Here is a 27,665-nt window from a genome sequence, read left to right on the forward strand (position 1 = left end):
AATCCCACTAATACCTCGCGAAATACACCCATCACAGCTAAGCAGGTAGTTTCTCACTGTAAAATGTACTCTCGCATACCCTTATCACACACACGGAACGGTTACGGAGGACCTGAACAACCTTTGAGCCTTCCATGACAGCTGATTTGTATTGGCGTTTGGCTTCAGTCCATTATTTTTTTCCAGACAATTATTACTTCATTTTACGTACCGTGTATTACAAAGCTTGCTGTCTAGAGTGAGGTTTAGTACAGTATTCCCAACAGACTTGATGAAAATCCCACTGAAGCCAATGAAGAACCTCCCATTGACTCTCATGAACACTGGTGAAGGCCATGAAAATGATCCTGTGCTGTTATTTTAGGTTAACATCCATGTTGCTTCACCCCTTAAGTTGCGTATTATTTATTCACCCAGGAACTTTAACCATAAAACTGAGTCTCTCAAACAATTCCAGGTGTCCATGAAACACGAAGAGCACCATGGCTTTTGACAGGAACTTACACAAGATACTAAACCACTTCAAATAAAATAAAACACAGATGCAGCAAACTTCCAGCTCTGCAGTTTTCATGAGACTCGGTTGTTGACATGTGTATCCCTAATTGCCCTGGGACTCACCTTCCTAGTATAGTGGTAAGGAAAAAATAAAATAAAAACAACACACAAATCCTGTTAAGTAAGGAACGCGGCTTGCACAAATGCTGCCTCATGGGACAGGAGTATAAAGGAGAAACTGGAGGCTGTGTATGCACAGAGGAAGGGAAAACCAGAAAGAAAGGAATAAGAGAGCAAAGCTGGAGCAGGTGGGCTGGAAGTGATGAACAGACAAATTTGAGAGAGAAGGGAGGGAACTGAATATAATGAGTAAAAAGAATCTGTAAGAATAAATGCAGCATTACTCAAGCTGACCTTCATCCAAAATTTTGCGGGGTTGTCTTTTTTTTATTATTATTTTATATTTTTTCTCCAAGCTAATATGACTAGGCTTTGTGAACACAATCCTGTTCTATGCAGGCTGAAAACTTTGGGAGTAGTATCTTCCTCGTTGAGCTCACACACAGCTGTGTTTGGGTCCCAAATGCATTGGATCCAGGTATGTTCAACAGACCTGCCAGCTCTCCCAGTGTGGATACTACTCCGTGGTTTATAGCAGGAAATCTCTCTCTCTGTGCTGCTCTGAGCAGTGACTGAATACATTTGTCTAAACGCTGGATGCCTGGATATCCTGCAAAAATGGCCAGCTCACAAGAACGCTGAATCACATATGCATAGAGCACTGCATCAACTTCACTGCACATATGATGCACAGGCTGTGTACAAATGTGCAGTATGCCTGACCCAGCTGGGATGTGTCAGATTTTCTCTGCATATATACATCAGCTGTGCAACAACCATCACTGAACCTAATGCTTTTGGACCTGCCGGCGTCGGTAGGTACATCTAAGTTTTGCTTGGCCTAAGGGGGCTCTGGCATCGCTTTTTGCCTTGGCCTTTCTGTAGCACTTGACTCTCCTCTCTTGTATCTATTTTCATCTCTGATTCACAAACCCTCCCTTGGTTTTGCTGTCCTTTCCAGGCAAGCAGTTTTGCTCTTTTTTTAAGCTGTCCTACAGCTAAAAATGCTCTTCCTATCAATGAGGTAAAGCCCTGTGTCTGCTCCCTTTTTCTCAGAGATTATTTGCATTCCTACCTAGAAGGCATCCGTGGTACTGAAGTCCGAGCCTTAACACACAGTCTCGTACTCCAGACTCCAAGGAAATTACCGTCTTCTAAATAGCTGAGGACAAATCTGACAGTCATGTTTAATTAATGATCAGCTATTGCAGTGTCCACTGCTTAGACCGGAATAGGTTCTGATGCTTACTGACCCTCCGATACCACCAGCCTGTAAAATACAGTCTGTGTATGATTTCATATCTACAGGGGAAAACATTACCAGGCAGTAGCTCCGTAACCTCACTCAGAACTCATAGGTAAATATAATCCTGAAAATATCACGCTATCATTACATAAAACATCAAATGCCAGATTATCTTCACCGTATTATAATAATTCCTCCTGGCACAGGAACTGATCTTGTCCCACTTAAGCTAATTTGAGTTTTGCTATTGAATTCAGTGAGTGGAAGATAAAACCCAGAGAGGAAACAGAATAAAAGAAGGAAAAGGAAGATGATTCACTATTAAATACAAAGTATACTCATGCTTTTTGCTGTTCATGTGTAAATGTTCAGGGTGGGTTTTCAGAAAACCTGTATGACTTCAATGAATTTCCAGACTCTCGGTGCCAGAAGAACGCTGGTGACCAACTGGAGCATCCCGACTGCTCCATGGCTCTTTGCAGCACTCCTGTTCCAGCCTTCTCGCACTCCCCTCGAGACTCATCTGTCTCTGACATTTGCGACAAGGGAGATAGAGCAGCTGGGGAATCAATAGGGACAAGCTGAAAGTTATTTACAGATGTTAGCTGAGAAAATGGAAACCTGCAGAGCAGGGCAGTATATGCAACTCTGTATCTCAAAATAAGCGTTCTGCTGTTGTTAGAAATGGAAATGTTTTCTACCAATATTCAGCTTCTACTGTGAGCGACAGCACCTACTCTCATGCACAATATTCTAATATTCCTGACATGGAAAGTCTAAACTCTCAAAGTGAAAGAAAAGAAAAAGCACCGTGGCATATTTCCAGTTATCTGCCAAGGCAAAATGTACAGTGTTTCCTACATCTCAGCTTTGTCATAGCTCCACAACAATGGCTTCAGCCACACACAGGATGTTTATGAAGATCTGAAGAGGGCAACTGCCATCAGCCTCAATGCCATCTTCAAAAACCTCAACTAAATCTAAAATTTATTTTTAAATTTACTGATGAGCGTGTCCTGCGTCTATCCACGCTTCAGCCATTTCACTGGACGGCAGCCAATCTGCGATCATTTAACCTCATCACAAATAAACAGGCAGAGCTGAATCATAATCGTACTAACCATCATTACCACCATCCCGTCCTTGATGCGAGGTCTGGGAGTATGACACACCACTGCCGTCCACAGATGTCTACTTGTTCCTAATCTTATAATTTAAATTGATCACCTGAGTAAAATTACACAAGAACATGTTGTACTTGCAGGATGAAAGACGCACTCTGCAAATCTATGAATACTACGTCCTGGACAAATTGCCTATCAATGAGATTGGTAACATCACCCTTCTTACTACAGCCCATAATTGAATTCACAATTTGGAAAAAACGTTCTCTGTTATCTACTTCAGAAAACTCAGTGTAATTTCTAAATATTTTAATAATTCTCCTGCTCATAGAAAATAAATAACTCAGAAAATTATGACTGCTTTCTTCAGACAGGTTGAAAAAGATCATTTTTTTCTTTATTTATCCAACTACTTGGTGGCATATTCCAAACACAGTTTGTTCATATATACCAAAAATCCACGCTAATTTCATAATGGCCAATCTGAAGAACTATTCTGACTAAAGGAGACAGCAAAATTACAAAAATATGCCAGAAAAACAAAACGGAACTTAACATTTCCATAAAAATAGGCCTGATTTTCAAGACAGTTGTGCTTATCACTGGTGTGATAACTGATCTTAACACACAAAGCAGAATGGAAGTATCGGTCCCAAGGCAGATGTCTGCCTGGCCTCTGGCACATACCTCTCCTTTGTATATGAGATTGCAAAACTCCATGCTGGGTTTCTACACCAGCATTTTCAGGTGTCGTTCAAAACAGATATTCATGAGTGTTCTGTTTCCAAGACTGGCCTTAATCAGCCCGGTAATGCCTTCACAGTAGGCTCTTGCTCTCAGCCTTCTATTAAGGCTATAATTAATTCTGCAGTTCTAAATGTTCCATGGCTATAATTTATTTATGGGTCCAACATTTTCCTCATATCTGAAATTAGATTTTCAGCTCTTTAGTTTTTCCTAAATCTTCCCTTGATCATTCTCAATATATATGGCTGCTACATTGAGCATTTTTCTCTCTGTGACGTCTTCAGAAAAGGCCTCTGGTAGCGGATTTTCTGGTCGAGTGCGTTGTGATAGTGTCACCCAGAGTAAAAGTCTGTGCTAGTTATTTGCTCTGAAAGGCTGACTCACTGCTATCATTTGCCTTTCCCTGTTTTAACTTGTCTTGAACAACACACTAGTATTACTATTATCATCAGACACCGCTCATTGTCTTTAGTCTCTTTTCTAAAAATTAGAAAACGATGTTAGAAGTGCACGTCGTGCTTTCTTGATCTTTCTAAGCAAGAGAATACTGGGACCCCAATCTAAAAACAAAACAAACAGTGAATAATCACTGTGGTATGATATATTTATTTCAGACACTACATAATCAAACCAGCCATGGTAAATGAACCAACATGGTACATAAAGCCAACAAATCCCAAAGAAGCCTTCCAGCCAGCACGCACACAGCCTGACATACTCAAGGGTTTTGCTGCAGCCCTCACTGCCAACCAGGATACTCACAGGGAAATAATCCCCTCGGATAATCTACCAACAAAACGAGCCCTACCTGTTTCTTTTTTAAGAACAACATGTATATGTTTACTAGTGTCTCAAAAATACCTATTTTGCAAACAGTTTTAAAGATGTGAGGATGGACACCGCATATTTTTCTGGCATTTATCTCTGCTGCCACTGTTTACATGCAAAGATAGCATGGTCTGAGGCAGGCACGAACCAAAAAGCCCGCTTTCTCCTTTCAGTTCGGTCACTGGCACGTGTGAAATGATTTGTTTTGCTTCAGCTTGGTCATTTATGCAGCACTTAGGAGAACTTTGGCTGAATCTCTAGTAACCACTCTTATAATAAAGATCTTATTATCTGTATAAACTGCTGCAGTCCATCTAGCAAATGCTGCTTGTACCCTGCGCTTCTCTGACAGGTACACTAATGCTGATGCATTACTATCTGATAAGTACAAGTTGATACTGGAAAGCTTAAACTATCCCAACTGAAGAGAAAGAGCTACAGACTTACATTATCGCTCAATTATTTTTTCGATAATAGGTATTATGCAACTCCATCTGAAGCATTTGCTTGTCTCTGTTGCCTCCAACATACCTTCTCTGCTTCAAGCTGGAGAATGGCATCGGCTGTGGTATTGGAGCCTACCTACCAACCGCCCATCCAGAACACTCATACAGGCTCAGCTTTTTCTGTTTCAAGGATGGGAAAGAAAGATCTGGTGTGTGAGTGCCTGGCTGTCAGAACACCTCTCATCCTCACCAGCTTACATCTCCTGAAGAAATGATCCTCTGTGTCTTTACACGTTACATCAGGGCACAACTGACAATATTATGGGAATTACGTATGTAGTGTAACAAGAGTTATGTTTGCTGATCATATGTTAAGAAAACAGGAAAGTCTCTTGGTTCGGTTTCAAGTGTGTAGGCAAACCAAAACCTATTCCTAACTGTCAAGAAACCATACTACACGCAGTCTGCCACACTAACGAAACCACGGAATGCCACAATGATCTGGAGTCTCCCTTCCAGGTTTATGTCACATTCATTCTCTCAGCTTAGAAACACATTTGGTTCACAGAAAAAAACAAGGAATGGCTTTAAATGAGTCATTTATACCTCATCCAAATCATGCTGCTCTGCAATGCACTGCAATGCTTCTCCTCCTAAAAGCAGCCGCTCCATTCAGCTCAGAGCCTGTTTTATTCGCAGCCCTCCGACAACTATTTTCCTCTGTGAGAGCAGAGCTCCTGGAGCACATTTGTGTATTCGATCCGAGCAGACATTTCCATGATGAGGGAACCACAGTGAAGGAGTGGGAGTAGAAGGTGGGTGTCAAAGAAAACCAAAGAGCTATCTTGAAAGCACATTGAGGACAGGAAATGGAGTTGGCTGTAACTCAGCTATGAGACCTTACTGATGACAGGGTGAGAAGGAAGTTAAATGACAGCATCAGAAGGAAAGGAGCGTAGTACTGGGACCCAAAATTACATGAAATTACTGGAAATTCCACTAACTGAATGGGATCAGGAAATCAACCTGATGAGGGCATAGCAGTCTCTGAGGGATGAGGGACAAGACTGATGTAGCTAGCAAGTCACTAAAAAATGATTCGAGACAAATTCAAAAGAGAACAGGCAGAGGGGTAAGAGTTTGTGGACGCCTGTGTGTGTACCACAGGCAGTGATACCAATAAAAATACTGAGTGCTTTGAAAAGCTCAGTCACCTGTGATGCTCAGGGAGAGGATCTCATGCTTCTTACTTCAGGGCATAGAAGAGGAACTAATTTAAAAAAAAAATAGAGCCAGAATACGGGTAAATATTGCCTTCAAATAAGTAAGTCCATTCATATTTTTAGAGAGGAAAACATATCCAGAGATAAAAAGGCCCCTGAGTTCAGCCTCATTTTAGGAAGTTGTAGGCAATCACACTGTGATTTCTAGAGACTTATTACGTCTGTACCTGAATGTCCTGTCAGGCTCTCCCAGCAGAATCTCATTGCAACTCCAGCACTTGAAGGAGCTGAATTCCTACAGAACAGAAGGGAAAACAGAATAAATATTTCAGCTTTATGCATTTATTTCAACATTACTTAGTTCTTTAAACATCTGTGATTGAAACTCCTCACAATCACTTAAATTCAAGTAGCAAGAAAATGATACTTCTGATTAGAAAACTAAATTAAAATACAATTAAAATAATTAAATGTGAAAACATGTATTAGCTATCGTTATTTTTTACCTTGAAAAAATCAGTGCCACCTGAGAACTAGTGCATCCAGCCATACAAAATGCATAATTTCTCCAAGCCAGGAATGTCAAAAATAATCTCCCCACATATTCAGCTCCACAGACTCCTACATAAATCACTGAAGATATCACCCTAAGGGGACTATGGATGAGTTGCCAATTTCTTTCTGGAGGCTTGCAACAAAACTCTCTCAAAACAAATTTTGTCAAATCATAAGATCAAGGGATGTTTTGGAAAAGCAGAGCGTTTTGCTGTGCTCCCTCCTATTGTGGCAAGAGACTCCCAGAGAATGCAAGTTAAATAGTTGTATCTGAATTGATTACTAACCCCCAAACCCACTGACATTAAATCAGCTGGTGACAGCTAAATCACGTAATTTTGCTATTCACACTGAGCAACAGATGCGTAGCCTGACATAGGAACCAGATTACCCAGTGAAACATCCCACTATCAAATCAGAGCAAACAGGCTTCATTACACACTCCTTCTAAAAGAAAAGACAAAATAGTTTAGCTAGCGCGTTTTAAAGGACTTATTTTCAGGACACTGAGTAACACAACACCAGCACAAGCAGCCCAGGAGTGGCCAACATGCCAAGCAGCAGTAGGACGGAGGGATTTACCATCGTGCATCACCAAGTGAGAAGCAAGCTCCCTGCAAAGACTCCCAACCAAATGCCACTGAACTTCCAAACAAATCTGCTGCGACCGCATTGCAACCTTCTGTGATTACTTCCCATGAATATTGTATCAAATGAAGATTGCTCACTGGAACGCTGAATTTTAAAGGAATGTTGCACAATATCTGAGGAAAGTGCATTGTGAATTTTTAATTTAAGTATCCGCATCAGAAACAAGTCTCTAAAAGTTTTTGGTCGTCCAATCAGATAGACATTTGGTGTGACTTGTGAGTGCCAGTAATACAATCATAACTTCAAGTGTTAAATAAGAACAACGAATCCTGAACAAGCATCAGAGCAAGAATTAATGAGACATGGCCTGCATTTTTCCTGACACTAAAATATTAGAATTGTAACTAATGACACTAGTATTTTTTTTATCTTTTTATTTGGTTTTCAGAAGAAAAAATACAAAGGGAATTCAAATTCTATCTTCCAGTATCAGCCACATGTAGCAATTTATGCAACTCCATCCCACTCCAACTCCTACTTACACCAAGAGAAGTTGATCCAGCTGATCCAAGCCAGCTGACTGAGCGGGAGTGGGATCCAGCTGACAGTGTTCTTGGAGAAATAAAAGAGCTGCAGCTCCTCAGCTAAATCCAGTAACAGGGGTTTTCTCATTCCGTTGAGCTACAAATGGTCCAAACTACACTAGGCCTTAATAAATCCTACTGAGTCATAAACGTACATGATAGCAAGCGTATCATGTTTTTCCCATTTTGGGTTTCATAAGTTATTTTTGCTACAGAAAACTATTGTGTATCTCACCCTACAAAAATATATATTAACCAGATGTTGCTTGGTAATCCCCAAACAACTCATATTTTAGCTTATAGCATGCAGACATATTTTCAGCTGAAGAATTGAATAAAGAACATTAGGCATCCAAATACAGGGAGCAATTACAAAAGCATCAATGAGGCACTGAAGAAGGTCATTACTAATTAAGAAAGTAATTAAGAGGACATGACTGCAGAGCAGGGCGATATTTCCATACATTGTACAATTGATACAAGAATGTATCGTAAGGTTGATACGACTCCTGTTAATACCAGGTTCACTGTTAAATCACCTACAACTAAGACCAGTAATTTACCGTATAGCTTATGGAAAATTCCTTCCAAAGTCAAGATGATAGAAACAGAATAGCAATCAGAGTGATCAGAAAGCCTGCAAGGGGCACATATGAGCAGCCACAGGTTAGATTTCACCAAAAAGCCATCAGGCTCTTGCAGAGATTACGCTGAGCTAAGCCTTACCCCACAGCACCCTAGAGGAGCGGTGCTCAGGCTTGTGATGCAGAACAGCAAGTGAAGCACGAGGCCAAGTCAAATTTCTGTCAGCCTTTTGCAGTTGTGCCTCCAAAATAAGGGGGCTCTGCAGACAACCGTGCCACAGCAAGGGGAAAGGGAAGAGTTAACAGCATCTCCAGCCAAACGGAGCTGAGGCCAGCAGCCTGGGGAAACCTGGAGGGGTATCAGCCACAAAAAAAGACCCAAACCCACCGTTACAAAATGTGTGGGAAATTTAGGCCAGAATGAGGGTGGAAATTAATTACCTGTGTGCTGATCATCTTAAACCATCTTAAACTCAGCCCTTTCTTCAAGTCTGGGCTCGTATAGGTGCTGGTAAATTGGAAGGCAGCTTTTATGTGTTTTAGTGATTAAAAAAGTAGATGGATTGTGAGTGGCTGGACAGGTAAGAATCAGTCCATCAGCGTATCAAGAAAAAAAAAAAACATAGTGAAAACCTCACATCCTGCCAGACTTCAAGGGAATTTAACACATCAGGACATACGTCATACACTTCCAGATTAAAGCTTTCATGACCTTTGCTAAATCTCATCTTTCCTTCTCTTCCTTTATTTATGTGGTGACCCATAAACAACAACCTCTTCTTTCATAAACAGAAATTGTAAAATACCAGCTTACCATGGCCATGCATGTCTTCTTTCACTGTCACTCTTAAACAAATAAATGAATCATCTTCCTCAATCCCCTACAATATATGCCCTGACAAAAATGTTTGCTAAGAGCTACAATAGACAGAGCCATTTCATGCTAATATTTCATGCTCTGATTATCTTTTTTCCAGTGCATTACCTTTAAAAAAAAAGTATAACCTGTCCAACAATACTATTTAGAGTTCATTTCTGTCCTGTGAATGTTTTGTGCTTGTTCATGATAGTATTCTTTATTTCTTTTGTTGATGACACTATCACCTGTCACTTCATCTGTCATTTACACCTCATTAATATCAATTGTGCCCTCAGGGGTGGGTTTTCTCATCAGAAAATGGCACAGAGGGTCTGCAAATGGAAGAAACACCAAGAATCAGCGCCAGAAATAGTAGAGACATCGCACCTCTTTCTCAGACCCTCAGATACTCCTGCGTGTAATTACAGTGCATTGACATTGCTCTACTCACCAAGGTGTTGGGAAGTCTAAGCCTTGTTAGGTTTAGCACTGAGAGACTCCTCCACTGTCTCACATGTACAGCCATCTGCCTAACTGCACAGTGATGGACTTACGTCCTATTTTATTGCAAATGGGGTCTTACCAGACTTTGTAAGAGAGAGGAACTCCAAACATCCTCCGCTACAGCCCCAAAACCTCCATCCTAATTTCACTCGACAGCTTCTGATGCCTTTATATAGCACATTAGCATCTAGTCTGCCTCAGATTTTCCACTTCAGAGGCCATGCGTCTCCTTGTACTGTTCCAGTTCATCCACTGGACCCACTGCTCCCGTGTTGCACCATCAAGACGACCACTCACCCAGACAAACCTGGTCAGTCCTGTCACAGCTTTGGCAGCAGACGGCTGTACCTGTCACGTTAGATAAGCTACCCCGTTTGCTTCACATTAAACAGCAGGGCAATACACGGAGGGCATCTGGCACGTGAGAAACCTTGGTGAAAAGACAGCTCTATCTAACACACGAACTATGAACAGAAAAAAAAACAAAACTAGCAACTGGATGAACTGTATTTTAACATTTAAAAGATTCCTCTTCTGAATGAAAATGATTTACAAGGCGAAATCACACAACATCACCTTACTAAGAGATGGCCCGTTCCTACCCTTGACCTCTCCCAGCCATCCCGTTTCCATCAGAAACACTCTCCATGTGATAAGAATTCAAAAAATTTCACAGAATACATGGAAATCTTTCACCAACCGACAGTCTGTGTGTCTTACTTTAGTTTTAACAGAAAATGTAATGATAAGGGTTTGAAAATCTGTAAGCACAGCCTACGGGACACCCTCCAAAATATGACGAGCCTTCACATTAAGTCTTTATTCATCTTTGAGGAAAGACATTGTGTGGAGAGTACACCATTTGCGATATTTTATCTGAATGGACTGATGTGACTGGCCTGTATGTAAATTGTTGTCCAGTTGCAGCTTTTAATTACCTAAGTAGCCAGGATCCTATTACCCTCATCTCTGGAAACATGGGAGCTCTTTTAGCAAAAATAATTGCAGCAAATGCCAGAAATAAACAGGGAAAGGCAACCAGGTAGGGTGGTGGGCATCTTATGAAGCGATGATTATTTGTACCACAATAACTCACTTCTGTAACTTAATTGATTTAATGAGTCAAATGTTAAACAAGAGCTGCAAGATAAGGTCAGGATCTCAGGTTTTATGACTGACCCAAAACTACAAATATCAGTTTACATAGTTCATAACACCATGAGAACTTACAGCTCAGAACATCAAGGACTCTTCCAAGAGAAGTTAGTCAAAACATGACAGAATTGCTATCCTCTTTCTCTCATCTCCCAGCACTCAAAATAAAGATTTTTTTGTCCCCAAAAAAAAATGCAAACTTTCAAGCTATTTTCTTAAGTTTAACCATTTTGATCATTTTGATTGGAGTTATTTTACTGCACTAAAAACTTATTTTTTTCACTTGGTAAAAAATTTGTTTTTAATATATAGAAAAGTTTTCATAGAAAATTTTCAAGAAGCATTAAGTTTCTACTCATTTGTTAAATAAAAACAACCAAAAGAGTTTTAGGAGAAGGGCAGCACAAAATTCAGAAGGAAGTGCAATCTCCAACCCAGAGTGTAGCAGCTCGCCTCAAAGCAAATGCGAATTACTAGTTTAAGTGGAGGTCTGTGTTACCACATCTGCAATGCTTTTCCATTCATGCTATGCAGATTATTAGCGATCGTGTATTTGACTGGAGTGTGTACATACACAAATTCACTTAGCTTTTAACCCAAGCAATAACATCATCTCAGCAGGAAGCTGGGGGGATAAAAACATTCAAGATCCCACAGCAATCCTCCTGCTGCCGTAATACAAGATAGAATTGACCGAAGTTTCTGCCTATCACCATGCTTACCCGTTAGCTCTGGCAATGCAGCGAGCCCCACACGTGCAGGGCAGCATTTTCAAAACCCCCAAAGTGGTTTGGAACAGCGAGCACAGAAGCAGTTGCTGTTCCTGATCAGCTAATACACGCCTGGCCGCAGCACTCATCATTTTTCTGTGGCTTAAGGTAAAACGTTGCCACACTTTCAGATGATCTTTAAATGGGATATTTGTGCAAATACCAAAATCATGCATAGATATCATGACTGCGTCTGCTAATGACCAACTAGATACTAATAATTGTGCTTAACTGCACATGCAGTAGAAAACTAGATCCAGGTGGTGGAATGCAGAATTAAAAGCGAGTATCTGAACAAAAGTTGGTGAGTTTTTGGTTTTTTTTTTTGTTTCTTTTGTTTTGTTTGCTTGTTTGACTTGTTGTTTTACATAATCTTAACAGATTAGTGTCCCCTACTGTGGGCTGGGGATGTTCTGGGATATATCTCTCATGATATTTATTACCTCCTCTACTGGAGGACTGACAGATTTAATCAGTTTGTACTTAAATATTCTAGAGATGGAAATTCTGTGTCAGGCCAAAGTATTAATATTGCTTAAATACTATAAAGCAGGTGCAGTATTTCAACTCTAAGGTGACTAGGAAAGAGGCATTGTATAAAGCATAATACAAACATTTCGTAGTTGGGACTTCTGCTCCTACTCTTTTGTTATTATTTTCTTTCATTATTTAACTTCAGTGTTGATAAAAAGTCAGCTCGTACTGGAAATTACTACTTAATATTTCAGGAACTCCACAATTTTTCTCTTTTTTTGCTCCTTTGTTTATGTTCTTGAAGTAACCAATTGCTTTTTAAAAGAATGGATTCCTTTTTAACTATGAATTACACAGTAATCTAACAAGGAAGGAGAGGAATTAGTCATAAAAACAATCGTGTGTTTAAGCACAGAAGAATGCATAGAGCCGGATAGTAGGGGGTGGGAGGCCGAGACAGATACAAAGCTGCCATAGCTATTTTAATCAGCAAAAATAATATCGTAGGGGAAAAAAAAATGCTAAGCCAGCTTCATAGCCAGCAGAGGGAGCCAGGAAAAGCCCTTAGTATGCAGAGTTGAAGAGTAAAGACAAATTAAAATAGATGCATCTCTTCTCACACCTTTGCTCGCATCTCCACCTCTTTGCTGAAAGCGATACTCTTGGATTCTTAATATGAGTCATCCATTTCCACCAGGGCATAGTAGATGCAATGAAGTATCTTTAAATGCTTCATACCTACTTTCCACCAGATGCCAATAGGATTTCTACAATTTACAGAGAAAATGGAGACTGCTGCATGGACTTCGATGTCTTATCTACTTCAATCTTCATTGCAGAAACAAAAGTTCTCCTGAAGTATTCTGCGGGGCTCAGCCACAAAGAGAATGCATGCCCCAACCCATGGCTCGTGCTTCTCCCAAAATTCTTACCCAGATGATTACCTGGAACCAGGTGACAGAGACTGACACTGCACCTGAGTGGTGAAGTGACTAATACTGGATTAACAACGGACTTAAACATTGCTGTTATTCATCAGATAGGAGAGCAGGAAACTTGAAGCATTATTCAGCCAGCAACATAAATGACTGAAGAAGTTACAGGACAGATTAGTAATATCACATAAATCATTTTTTTTTCACTAAGCAAACATTAGTTCACAACGAGTTGTAGAAAAACTCAGCCACACTTCTTTCATTGGAATTTGTCTTATTTATGCAGCTCTGAAAGTCTGACCCAGAGCTGGGCAAATGCTCCTTTAAAATAAAATCCAGAAAACATCCTTTGTGGATTGTTTTTGTTGATTTGTGTTTTTTTTTTTCCTACATTGCATAAATGTAACATTTCTTGGGTGCTCATTACCATCTCTGCTCTTCAGCCAAAAAATCAGATAGGTAATTATTTAAGTGAATAATCCAGAGCCTGAATGGACTGGTCTTTCACGGAGGTGATCAGCACTTAGAGCAGGATTGACTTTGGGAAGCAGGACTGACTTTGGGCAAGTCATACATAACCTTTTTTTTTTTTTAATTATTATTTTTTTAAACACCATAAGCAAAATATTTGTTCCAGAACATCTTAATTTTCGTGCAGAACACCAGAGTAGCCCCGCTAGGTTCAGTCTGACAATTGCTTTACCTTGGCTCATCACAGATACAAGGTTCTGCAGGGAACAAGTGAGGATGCAAGCATTTGTGAAAATAAATAAATAAATAAAAAGTTTCCCATGGTTTCTGGAAACAGATCTTTGTCTACTACTTCCAGAAAGCTACGTTCACATTCATAACCCTACAGGTTTACAAAAAAGAAAAAAAAAACATTTGAAACACACTATAGTGTTCAGAAATAGCATCACTTATCCCATCTGAAGGACTTCGATCAACATTAGGCACTTACAATGCACTGGCTACAGTGAGCCACCATGGACCAGGATTTTTTTTTGAAACTATTATCTTGTAAACAATTCTGAAGTGCAAATAGAATCAAGGAAATGTCAGTCTACTCATGAGCATGCTGTTATCAGAAAAGGCTGGAATATGATTTATAAAATCCAACTCTTCGTAAACTGGCCGTATTCTTCTGTGCCCTCTTGGAATGCCAGAACGAGCAGAAACAGGCATTTTAAAAGTCTGTAACTCAGTTCTAAGTGCACTTAGGACAAAAATGATTTACTGAAGCTTACGTCATGTGCTATTATTTTCCACTATGACACAGAATCATAGTTGTTTGGCCCATAACAGTGATACGCAAACATCTTCTGTCCCAAGCATTTGCTCTGTGGCAAGAAGTACAGAGCACATTATGTTCTCAGCTCTTCGAGCAATGACAGAGGACTATTCTACTGGCTGAGCAGAAGAGAAAGGAAGAAAACTATCCATGGCTTGTATTTATAGAGCCTTTTTCTGTAATTACATAAATGTTGCCTGTTCAGCTGCATGCTGTAGATTGCAAATACTGCCTGATCTACCTGACTTATCCCGAATGAGAAAGTATTTCACTTAGCCTTTGCTGTTGCTTACTACAACTTCCCTTTGGTTTTTCCTGAATATTACCTAAAAATCTTGTCTGAATATTTTGCAATGCTGTAAAACTGTGATAAATCTCAATTATAAGGAAATACTTAACAAACAGGTCAGAAATTCTTTTTTTTTCCTTTTAAATGTGGTGATTACAATAGTCCTGGTGTTTTTCCCCTTTGCAAAGCATGTACTTGTTCCTAAGAGATACCGATATGTGTGCCTTACCAATGTTCTTTGTCTTAAAAATAGCATTAGTAATACACAATATAGCAGTTGCTTTGGTAACTCATTTTTTCCCCTTTTAAAGGCTGAATAAATAGTTGTGTAATACACATGTAAATTACCAGCAAGTATGTGATTGCATTGGGTCTGAAGCAACTTTCATACCATATTTGTTTTCTGTTTTTCCACGAATATGCATAAATGTTGTGGTATGACATGCTTACTAAGTAAGTAACTTTTGGCAGTGTGGCATGTTGTGATTAAAGGAGGTTATTTGAAAAACTATGAGCAGAAACTGCAAAATTAAGAAGTGTTGTGAAAAATAAGACTTCAAATAATTTCATTCTACCAATAACCTTCAACTTAACAAGAGTTCCACCTGTACAAAAACTTAGGGAATTAAATAACTATAACCTGCATATTTTGAGCTGAATCCAGGCCTGTTGCTTTGTTATTCAGGTACAAAGCGACTAAAAGAGCAAACCTTAAACTGCACAAAACTATTAACGTCTGGTTCACAACCTACTTTCTTGTGCGGACCGCTCAACTTTCAGAGCAGCCACAATCCTGAGCAGTGCAATCCTGCACTACAGTGGATATATGGGACATCTGCACTGTAATATCCCAAGGAAGCAGAGGAATCTCCCTGCTCTCATAACACCCTGTGCAAAGCAAAAACAGGGAGCAGCTAATCAAGGGCCAAGTCATTCCAGCTGACTTCTCTACCAAAGTCCAACCGACCCCAGTGAGAGGAAGGAAGGCACTGTGTGACTCCTGGCAAAATGAAACACATGACACCAAGCAACAACGTTTCCACTGAGAAAGCACTTGTTACTAATTTAGAATTGCAGAAGATTTTTGCTTATATATGTGCATACTTCGGCATAAGACAGAAAAAATGATCAATCATGCCACTGTGTTACACCTAGAAATAAGAACAGTTCTACCCCTAAAATGAGTGCAAACACATTTGATCTCAACCATTACCATAACATCTCTCCAGCTACTTACTTAAAATAATGTATTATTTTATTACTGAGAGCATTAAAATGACATGTTTCTATAGCAAAGACTTAATTAAAATTCAGATTATAATAATAATTTAACGCTGAAGCATAGAACTAAACTTCTTTTGTTATAAATTCAAAAGAGTACATTAGCACTGATATATGTCAAGAATATGCCGTACTATCCCATTTGTGAATTAAGTGCATATTAGAGCAGATGACCCTATTCTTATTCCTGCTAATAATGGCCAAACTACTATTCAAATACTGCCTGACTGTACCAGAGAAAGAATGAGTAAGTAAATATTTTCTAAGAATGATTCCTTACAAAGATATTCTCAACAGATCTACCGTTTCTAAAACCCAGATGCAAGGGCTACCAAAGTCAACTGAACAATTCCTGCGAGTTTTGGCTCTAGGCCATAAGAAAAGAGATTGCTTTGGAAGTGTGGTGGTCCTGCCTCGAGTATTTTAAGAATATAAGGACAGTGGGTCCAGCAGCAGTTTCAGGCTTCAAGGTGTTAAAGGTCCTTCAAGGGTGACAACGTGGTAAGAAAATGTGGAATAGACATGAAATTAAACATAAAGACTTCTCCAAAAAATACTCGGTCTTATCAAAGATACTAGTAAATTGGACATAGGTAGTAGCTGACGCAGCTGACAGGAGTGACTTTGTGTAACTCCAGAAACATTTTAATCCTTTTGCATTGATTAATGTTAAGAATTTATTCTTTTTTCATCAACCTCCGAAAAAGATTGCCCCATTTCCATTCAAAAGGGCGATACTTCAAAATGACAAGTGCCATGGTTTACTCTCTCTATGTGGATAATCAGACATTGTCAAACATCATCCTTCCTATCGTCACTTCAGAGGAAAAATGTAAATTGGCTTTCATTGTGTTTAATTTTCTACTTGCATGTCCATACTTGCACCTCAGTCTGCACAGGAATTTAAAAAGAATTTTATTCACTCCCATCATTTTTTCTGTATGTGCGACAGTGCAGTGAGCTAAAACATACTTTTTTTTTTTTTTTTTAATTGGATTCACACTTCCAGGCCCCTATGAAAAAGATGTTGATGTTTCCAAACAGCTATGTCATGTAATCTGATGTCCAGTGGGACCCAGGCTCATTTAATGCTTGTTACATGTGATTGTCATGTTTTCTCTACTCCAGCTTCTGACATTCCACACTAATTTAGAACACGCAGCGTCATTACTCTGCTCTGATGCCTTCACATTAGCTAGCAGTTTTACCAAGTGAAGTACTTCCCTTTTATCACTATAGGCAGTGAGTTTCATGTGATCTTATTTTCAACAGCAAATTACTTCCTGTTGTGAGTTCAACTGTTCGAAACACTCTGCAAAGAATCCTACACTGCAGGAAATAGTCCTGTTCTATTTAAATATTTGCTAGTTATAGAAATTACTTCCTTTCCAATTGCTTTGCTTCTTTTGCTTTTTAAATTGTTCGGTTTAATTATCAAACTGCTTTCAAGTACAGGATAGCTGGGTTATTTTTTTAAGAGTACTATTAGTTTTGAGTTATTTCTGTAACTAGTACCTGTTTTTATTAGATGCTTCTCACCTCCCACAAAAACGATTTGAAAATAATTACAGCATCAGAATAAGTAACACGGGTATAATTAAATTTTAAGGGATAAGTTTAAGTGACAACTAAACAGTGATTTTTTCATTCTAATAGACAGACCTTGTCCCTTCAACCCCTAAAAAATCAAAATAGCTAAACATTTCCTTCTTTTTTTTCTTATCAAAGCCAAAACTTATTATAATTTTATTTAAAATGGGAAAGAAGACAGTCTCATGTCAGATTAAGTGCATTAAATGACTCCTGGGGATATTTGATTAAATGTTTTGGAGGCAAGTGCACAGTGACATGAGCCTAATGAACTACCAACAGCTCTGATTTGATCCGAATGACACCACTTTAAGGTTATTTAGAAAGGTCACTGTAAAAATAACATTGTGTTTTTAGCATCAGCTTCGATACCTGCTTGCTCAGTAGAGCAGCACACACCAAGCAATGACAAAAGCAGTTTTATGAAAGTTGAGTAGTTACGGCTTAACTCTGTCGTTTACATCAGGATCTAATTATAGAAGGCTGGGTCACGCCGCTGGCTCTGCCGGCTTCCTCCAGCACACCAGCCCGCGCGGCGGACGGGGAAAGCCTACCACGGGCACGGCTCTCCACCTGGCAGGAGCCACGTCTCCACTCCTGGTCAGAAAAGGAGGTGCGTTTGTGTTTGATTTCACGTGGGGCCATCTCTGATTCACCTCTGCTCAGAAAAAAAAAAAAAGTATAGGAAACAATCATAATTCTACAAGATCTTATTCTTTGCCCATTCAAAGCTCTAAATGCAGACTTTGCCCACCAACATATTTTAAGAAATCCAATTGAACATGTGAAATAATCTCTAGCATTGCCGTTTTTTGTGGTTTTTTTTTGTTTGTTTTTAACACAACCTACTTGATCACTTTGTTGCGAAATAAAGGAAAAATCCACAAACAATTTTGATCCACAGAAAGTCACATCTTCACAGAGGCGAGAAGTTCAGACGTAAATGCTGCTTTCCAAATTACACCAAAGACCTGTCTTATTTGTCAATTTACAGGAAATTGTCTGCTGTGCAATACGGTTGTGAAAACAACAGAACTGCGTAGAGGAGGACAGCACTTTGTAAAAGAGGAGGCAGCCCTGAAAATGAATACGGAAACCTGCACCCAAGAATGCATGAAACTCCTTAAGTTTCTTGTGCAGAAATCAAAATATTAAATTATCACTTCTTCAGCAGCCAATGCCCAAACTGTCACTGTTAGTAGTGTCACTACAACACTAGCTCATTCTCTATTTTTCACTTGCTAAGCTTCAGAAATTTGGTCTATTCCTTTTAGCTAAACTTTTAAATTCAGTCCATTTACCGTGTTTTAATTTCACAAACGCAAACAGAAAGGTCTGATTAAACAAATTTTTTACCAAAAGGATAGTAATTATTGACAGAAAAAATATAGTGCGTTTTTGGTATCTTTTTTGTAGGCATCACCACTAACCTTGCCCAAGACTGTTTGGTCCTGACTTATGACATTTCAGTCCTGGGACTTTTATGATCGCGTTAAACGTTGCTTTTCATACACCTGTCAGTTACAGATTACAACTGAAACAGTTTCTATTGATGGAATTTGAAGCTAATTTCTCCTTAAGAAATAAGTATACAACTATATGTAAATGAAGCATCTGTAAAGTATTTATTAAATCCATATTTACTGATGAGTGAGCCCCAATTCTGCCTGTGCTGAAGAATTGCACTGTTTGAAGGAATGGAAATGGTATTAAATGGAGGATATTACACTACAAAAGAAAACACAGTATCTTCACTCACTAAACTAAACAACAAGAGGGTCCTGAAAACTTAAGCAGAAGGCCAAGATCTTACAATTCTCCTTGTAATCAAGGTGATAATTTTATATGACTGAATTAAAAACAAAAGAAGGTGCCTACTCATTGCTGAAAAACTGTTTGAAGGTCAAATTCCTCTGCAGCTGCATAGAAGTCACCTGCATTTCGCATAAAGGGCAGAACTGGCCCTGCATTAGGAAATGAAAATAACTCTCATATTTAATCTGATATTTCCTCTGCTTCTAGGTCTTTAGTACATGTGTATACTGATGTTATTCCATAAATTTATAAATCTGAATGGCCCAGTCTTCAAACAGACAGTCTTCCAAAGAAATAATATATAAGCATAAAAGAAGGGAGGCAATAAAAATGTTTACAAGCTTGGTCCATACAAACATTTTCTGGCAACTAAAATTATTGTATTATTTTAAAGGATTATGAAGTTAAATGAAGGCAAAAAAAAAAAAGATACCTCAAATATATGATGATTCTCCGCATGTTCGGTGCAGGACAGCAGTCCTGCCTCAGTCAGCAGAACAGTCTCACTGTGCTGCCAAATTCTTGTAGGTTAATATTTACAACAGCAAAGAGCCTTGCAAAAAGATACGTTTTCTACTGGTATAAATGATGCAATGGACTTCAAAGGAGTCACCCCTTCAAACGGAGTCATCTCCTTCTGTCTACACTAGGCCCAAACGAATTCTTATATTTCTTTCTAATAAGGAAAGCTTTGCATCTCTCCCTGTCCAAATACGCATTAACAGCACGGTCAGAAATTTTAAAGCATATTGAACTGGAGAAACTCAGAGCTTAACACAGGCTGGAAGATTCATGTTAATGGTGGTTGTCCACAACATGAACCCCAGAAAATTAGGTGACCAGCATTATACCAGTCAAGGAAAGTTTTTTTAATCTGCTTTTACATATATAAAATGACTGAGTATTTAATAACAAATGGAGACAATGACTCTGGTTCTAGGAGCTGGAGATAGCCTACTGAGGAATATTTTGAAAACCATCCTACCTTGCTGCTTACAGTTAATTACAGTATGAAAAACTCTCCAAATAATACTACATTGCTTCAGCTTATTGGGAAGAAGAATGACAAGTTGACCAGACGTCAATGTTATTACCCAATAATGCAATATGATTCAGCAGCCTTTCTCATCTATCCTGAGAGCTGCTAAACTGAAATATCTACACAAATATTTCCATCACTAGTGCAAACAGTAGCAAATATGATGGCTGGTCTCGATGCGAGGAAGCGTTGCTGTCCCATAACCCTGGGGGCTGACACCTGGGGATCCACCACTGCTGCACGGGCTGGCACGGGAATCGTCGGGAGTCCACTGGGGACACTGAATTCTGGTTCCTGAAGGGATCTGGGCTTCGTGCCAAATTCTTAGTAAATCATAATTAGGAGCTCAGATGTTGGGAATTGGTATAATGATCATATCCAAGCAGGGAATTTGGTTCCAATCCCCTCGCTTTACCATACAAATAGAAGAATGACCACCCAGCACTGAGAAAGCTCAATTTAGCGATGCATATTGCTCAGTTTAACAGAGTGAATTGCACTTAATAATCTTCTGCTCTCAGAGCAATCTGTCTCCTGAACAATTCTACTTCATCATAGTGAACTAGTTCAAGAAGAAATTATGTTAACCTTGGCATTAAAATCCTCAGTAAGATATTTAATACTCACTTCTGGACAGAGAAATAAGGTCATACAAGACACAGCGCTCTGAACCCTTTTTTCCCCTTTGTATAGATTTGCAGCCATATTGGGGACCTACAAACACAGTAAGAAATCTATCAGACAGAAACAGAGCCTCTCCTTCACTAGAGCCCTACTCGGTGCAGAAGACAGAGCAGATATTAGGAAGGAGAGAGATCCTGGGCTGAGGTCCAGCTCTGAAGCCCCAGCAGGGAGTCCTCCTACAGTAAAGGATTTCTCCGCTAGCAGTCTGTGGCCAAACCCCATGCCCTTTGTATAATGGAACATACAGACCAGAACGTCAGCATCCATTCCAAGAATTGTGCCAGATATCAGTTAACAAGGAGACTCATTTTTACATGTTTTATAAATGCTGATGGCATTTATGTGAAGGCTTTGGGCTTCGCTGGAGAACGAGTATGAAAGAGCCCACTTTACTTCCTCCACTGAGGTTGCTTTTCTAGTTCTGAGCAGCAGGACTGCAGCAGAATCAAGATAAAAGAGCAGGTCATGCATAATTAAATATTAATTTCTACCAAGTTTTTAGAAATGCCCATAATATTATTCTCAGTATGTGAGAGAACTTGTCTATTTCACTGCTTTTGTCTGGAGAGCTTTGCTTATGCTAACCTGTTAGTGTTTTCAATACTGTGAATTTATTTTCACTTCTTATAACTGATTATCTAAATTAGATACGATTTTTCTTCAGCAGAATAATTTTCTTCGAAAAATTGGTCTAATATTAGAAGTAATTTTATGCTGGCTGTATATTTTGAGGGAGATAATGTATTTTCCTGGTATTTTTTTTTTAATCAATTCTGTGTTTGGACACATTCTGCTTACACTGAAGTCCATGTGCACTCTGCCACTGACTTAGATGGGAAACATTAAGCCAAAACCAAGAGTGTGGCAAATGCCATCCTCGATCCTTGGGCTTGAGCAGGCATTTCTCCTTTTTTCTTTTTTTTTTTTTTTAAATCAGTTAGATACCATATCCAGCAGAAATACATTCCTTGTTGTTAGCCCGTTCTTTAACAGCAAAATATTTGACCAATGCAACATTTTTCTACTGGGGTATTAATGGAAACCTTATTACAGCTCCTATTATGTATTTAAACTATTTGCCAATTTCTTCTCAGCATGTGAAAACCCTTATTTGTGAGCAATGTGCTTCACACACTGGGAGTATCCCGAGGAAAGCAGTTACTGCATACACCGTGGTTACAGTGTAACGTCCTCCAAAGTATAAAAGCATTAGACAAAACAGATGAGAGTAGCTTTTCTTGCTGCCAGAGTCTGCAAAGAGTTACCCTCTAAAACCAGCTGTACCAAAGGCTGACCTTTCTTAAAGGAACTCAGTCACATTCCAGTTGGCAACACAGTGATTTTATCAAAACACCTCCTGTTTTCAGAATGAATCTCATGAAATTTTGCTGAATTTGCTTTAATTTAAATCTTCGCTGGTAGTATAGTTTCTCTGTCAGGAAATAGAAAATATTGAATCATTTGTTCTTTATGATGGAAAAGGCAAGGAACGGATTTGCACATATCTGTGATGCCTCCTGAAGTTTTATGGACATTTATTTTTCTTTAAAAATACCTAGCAGATGGCCCGCAAGTTTCCAGAAACGATCACAAAAGTTGAGCTTATAGGTCAAACCATCCTCTCTGAATATTAACAATGGAATAGCTGTTATTTGAAAACTAAAAAACCACAGCCCTATTGAAATATTCCACTATAAAAAAAAAAAAAAACAGGCAAATTAAAATGTGCTAACACCTCCTTAGAATTCAAACCCTTCAAAGAAAGAGTGGAAAAATCCAAAAACCAGACTAAGGGACAGGAAAAGATGATTAGGGTTATTAAAAAAAAAAAAAGTTCAAGAACAGTTGTTCAAACACCTTTTGAAGCCTTGAAGCCGGGATATGGAACAAAATGGGAAATAAAATGCCCATTCTAGAACACAGCACAACCCTCTTGCAAGCTAATCACATGAGCAATGTCTGTATACAAAACTCAGGAAATCAGGCTAAAAAAAAATGAGAGCATTTATGACTTCTGTAATGGCAAAGAAATGCCTCAAACCAAAAAAACATATTAAATTAGCAATCATTTGCACCAAACAACTAAAGCAATATTTTAGAAGTCAAGTTCAAAATGTTTCTTCGTGTTTTGAAAGTGTTTTGGATGATCAAGCTCTGCAATTCAGTTAGAGAAACAACCTCACAAAGCTTCTCAGTTCATCAGAAACTGTGCTTGGGTGGAAGGTCACAGACTGTTCCACACCCAGCTATGTGATTCATCTCAGACCCACTAGGAAATAGAAAGTTTTTTGTTTTGTTTTCTTATCCTTATCTTCAGCGCTTAGCATTTCACAATGTACAATATATGCTCAACTAGAGCGAAGTTATTCTTTATTGTGCTAGCTTTCAGCTGCGGGGAGGGAAGCTCTGTCATCATGACTAAACATCATTTTACTGGGGTAGTCTGCACTACAAACTGCCCCGCAAAGCAAGGCACAAACATGTTTCCGTCTTTCGTTGGAGCTGAACCTTTCTGGGTAACTTTCTTACAGCTCCTTCCTTCTCCTGTTGAAGCCTTGGCATTCCTTTAAGAATTTCTCCATTAGTTGTCCCAGTGAAGGGACCAGAAAGGACAGCTCTGTAAAGGAGGCTGCATGATGGGACCTTCCTGCATATAGGGAAATACCTCAAACCAGAAATGATAAGAATCAAAATTTTTTTCTGAGGGCTCAGCTGAAGCCACAAGTTGGTTCAACGTCCCGAGCTGGCCGGGAGGTGTGGCACCCCTCCTCAACTCGATGGCAATGCTTGGAATGGAGAAGTGACCGATGCAGCCCAGAAGAGGCTGTATTCAGCTGGGCTCTGCCATTACAGATCTGACATCTTAATGACAGGTTGGGCTCCAACGCTCCTGCATGAAAACATTCTTTTGGAAATTAAAAAAATCTTTTGATGCTTTGAATTTTTCCCCCCAAAATAATCTTCGTAATTTTCTAGAAAGTTATATCACTGCCATACAGTTTTATGAGCTATTTCAAAAGTCTACCTAAGGTATCACTTACTATTCATTTCTATGGTAATTCTAAAAGTTTCCATGGGACTTTATTAAATTCTTGTAGAATCTTACTATTCTTGTTCCTATTAAATTTCATAGCATTTTTCCACAGGGGTTTGCAGTCTGTTAAAGCAAAAGCCTGGAGTCAGTATAATCTAATTTGGACATTCTGATGAATGAATTTAAAGGGAAAAATTGAGTCATCATTAATTTATAACACATTGCCAGACTTAACAGTAAATACCGATCACCACAGCTTTGGAAATATCTATCACAAAGCTTATGCTCCAAGTCTTTTACTAACTGGTTTGCTATCACAAACAAGCAATGTCAACAATTACACGCTGACGTAAACAGCTAAGTATTTGAAATGGATTCCAAGCCCTTATTCTTGAAAAGATGATTTTAAAAGACCAAAAACTTAGCTTCTTCCCCCAAATATTCTTATATAAAAAATAAACAACAGCAACAGAAGCAACCAAACAAAATAGTTCTGTATCATCTAATTAGAAAGCAGAAGCTTTAGTCTGAAACAAACATATTTTATGACTATCCAGGATGAACAAACAAATTGGGGCACAGAGCTAATAACTTATGCCAGCATCGCTCCATGCATCAAGGATCTTATATGCACATGGGAAGGTATTACAAAAATTAGGCTAATGTACCAGAAAGAATGAGTTTGATCTTCCATTACAGCATTATTCTAGCACCATGGCTTTGCATTTCAGGCAACTTCATGACAAATCCCTTCTCTAAGACCCTAGATAAGTGTACCTGCTGATCAGAATTCACCTTGCTTATGTTGGACTGCGGACCTTTTGAAAAAAATGGAGCAGATGAGTCAAGTCGTATTTCCTCTATGCTTGATACCTTTCGTGCAAATGGCTTTATATTTGATGAGAGTATGGAAAATATTTTTCAGCCTCTCTGATCAGGTTGTTTACAGTCTTTTAATCAGCTCCGTCCCTCCTTCAAGCAACTTCATGGGTTTCTCTTTCCCAGCGTAGGAGCATCATCAGGGGACTGATCCAATGCATCTCAAACAGCAGGTGGGAAGATGCTATGAAAACACTGCAGCAGGCAGCAAGGGAATGCAGGATTCCCATTCTGAACTGACTACTTCAAGAAGTGAAGGAAAAATTAATATTCATTCCTTATTACTGATATTAACAATAAAGCAGCTAGCTAAAGGCCAATTTATAGGGCTAACTTGTAATCTGCTTTGTGGACGTCACAGAAGGGCAGCTACCTTCAGCAAAATAACCCAGGAATGCAGTGACCTGTAGCAAAAGTGATAAGCTTTTGATGTTGAACATATATTCAAATAAATATAATCACTGCAAAGCAATAAGAAATGGTGAACTGGAAGTTCTGCTACTCAAAAATCCCGTATGGATTCTGCTCTCCATTTCACAAAGAGTTCACTGGTTGAGTGGGTACTGCACAATTCTTTTCTGAGTTTTTTGGATATGTATAAACATATATCAATATATATAGTAAAATTAACTTCTCACATATGTAATACAGAAGCTCAGTGAATCTAACAATTCCGTACTTCGCACATTCTCTACATTCAGTGTATATTTTGTGGACGAACCTCTGAGACAGAAACCCTAGCAATACATTAGCATAACAACAGTATATTAATAACATCAATGCCATAATAAAACAATAATAGCTTAAGAAACATCAATATTTTGTCACCCACGGATCTTCCGTGGAAAAGAATGCTAATATAAATGCCACTGATAAAAGCATGACTTTATTCTTCTGTCACACACAAAATATCACTACCATATAATTAATGCCAGTAAACTCACGGGCTCTACTTGCGCATTGCTTTTATTCTCTTCGGGAGGAAATAATTCCAATGGTTTCCATCATGTGCAAGTCAGTTTTGCAATGAGTCTTCAATCCCAAAAAAAAAAAAAAAAAAGAAAGAAAGAAAGAAATGCAGCACTTAAAAATTCATTAAATACTATGTTTTCAGTCCAGACTCCTACAACAAAAGACAGGGAAGGCAGGGAATTCCGTTTCCATGATTTTCCTCTGCAGCTTCTGGAGTTCTACTGCATTTCCTTTAACACACAGAACCAAACTTTATAAACAGTTTTATGGATCAAATGCACCATATACAGTGACATTATAATGCTTTCTGTTTTTGTTATTTTTTTTCTCAATATCCAGTTTTTTGTTGTTTTTTTTTTTTCCCCAATGACTACCAAGAATTACGCTGACATATTGAGCTGACTGATCATCAGTTGGCTGATATGCTGACCCTGCTTCGAGCAGGGAGGTTGGACTCTGATTTCTCCAAGCCTCTTCCAGTCTCAACAATTCTGTGAGTCTGGGGTTCAAGGTCAGCAGACAGCAGGTGAAACGTTTTCATTCTGTCACTCCACAAGATACCGGAATCACTCCTGTCCCAGCATTATGCATAGCCTCGGCAGCCCCCATTCAAGAAAAATGAACACAAACTGAATCAAGCACAGAAAATCATTACTAAGATGAATGGGAAAGGCAGGCCTTATCTTCCACAAGAAAACTGAATGAACTTAGGTTCAGCCTAGCAAACAGGAGCCTGAAAAGGTTTATGATTGATTGTCTGAAGTACATTAAAGAGCTAAATACTGTGAATGTCTATTTAAGCTAAATGACAGCATTAAATTAACAACAAACTGTCCATGTGTATTAACCATTCTTGAAAAAAAATGCGCCAGAAAATAGTAGAAAGGTCCTATGAAGGCTTTAAATAGCATTTCCATCTGCCAGCAATTCTGGCAGTACCAAAGCCAAAAGCTCATTACATTTAATATGGAGTTCACTGAATTTTGACATTTTTGTGAGGTCTGTCTGTCTTCAAACTAAATGCTGGGGAAGACAATGCAATTTTTCAATGTGCTTTAACTTCCATAGAATTTCACACTGTAATGGGATATGACACTTCAGAAATTTCTCTATCCATGTCTTTCTCAAATGCAATACACACAGTTTGAAACTATTAGCTATAACAACAAGTAAGCAATTTGCTTTCCAGCAACTCAGGATAGAATTCTTCAAAATTTAATGCGAGGAAAAACTTCAAAACTCTCAGAACTGTCTATACTAAAAAAAGAAAGGCAGGCCCAGAGGCATGCAGTTCTTGGAAAAAAGCAATTAACAACTTAGAAATTACAGTTCCTAAATCTTTCTAAGGACGCGTGACAAATCTTTACAGCACTAAAGCAGTGATTGATACCTCACATAAAGCCCCCTATTAACGACTGGAAAGACCAACAAATTGCTTGTCTATTAGGTCAGAAAATTCAAGGCAACAGCTTGTATGTTCTCTGTTAAAAGAGATGAAGAAAACATGACCAAATTAACTAACCTGAACAGGCAAAACTTGCTTTCTAA

The 27,665-nt window shown here is 38.8% G+C and overlaps 1 protein-coding gene across 13 annotated transcripts in view; it reads right to left on the minus strand.

The window, feature by feature from the left end:
• Window positions 1–27,665, minus strand: part of LOC310905406 (uncharacterized protein) — a gene marked incomplete at its 5' end in the record, with an annotated part of 392,143 nt that overhangs the window by 315,463 nt on the left and 49,015 nt on the right. For all 13 annotated transcript variants that reach the window (XR_014588994.1, XR_014588995.1, XR_014588996.1 and 10 more), the window contains one exon: window positions 6,460–6,527. Coding sequence is in view for 9 of the 13 variants with exons in the window: in XM_083851633.1 (XP_083707759.1) it covers window positions 6,460–6,527 (68 nt within the window). The remainder of the gene's footprint in view (window positions 1–6,459; window positions 6,528–27,665) is intronic.

Source organism: Anser anser (assembly GCF_964211835.1).
Source record: "Anser anser genome assembly, chromosome: 11".
Lineage (NCBI taxonomy): Eukaryota > Metazoa > Chordata > Aves > Anseriformes > Anatidae > Anser > Anser anser.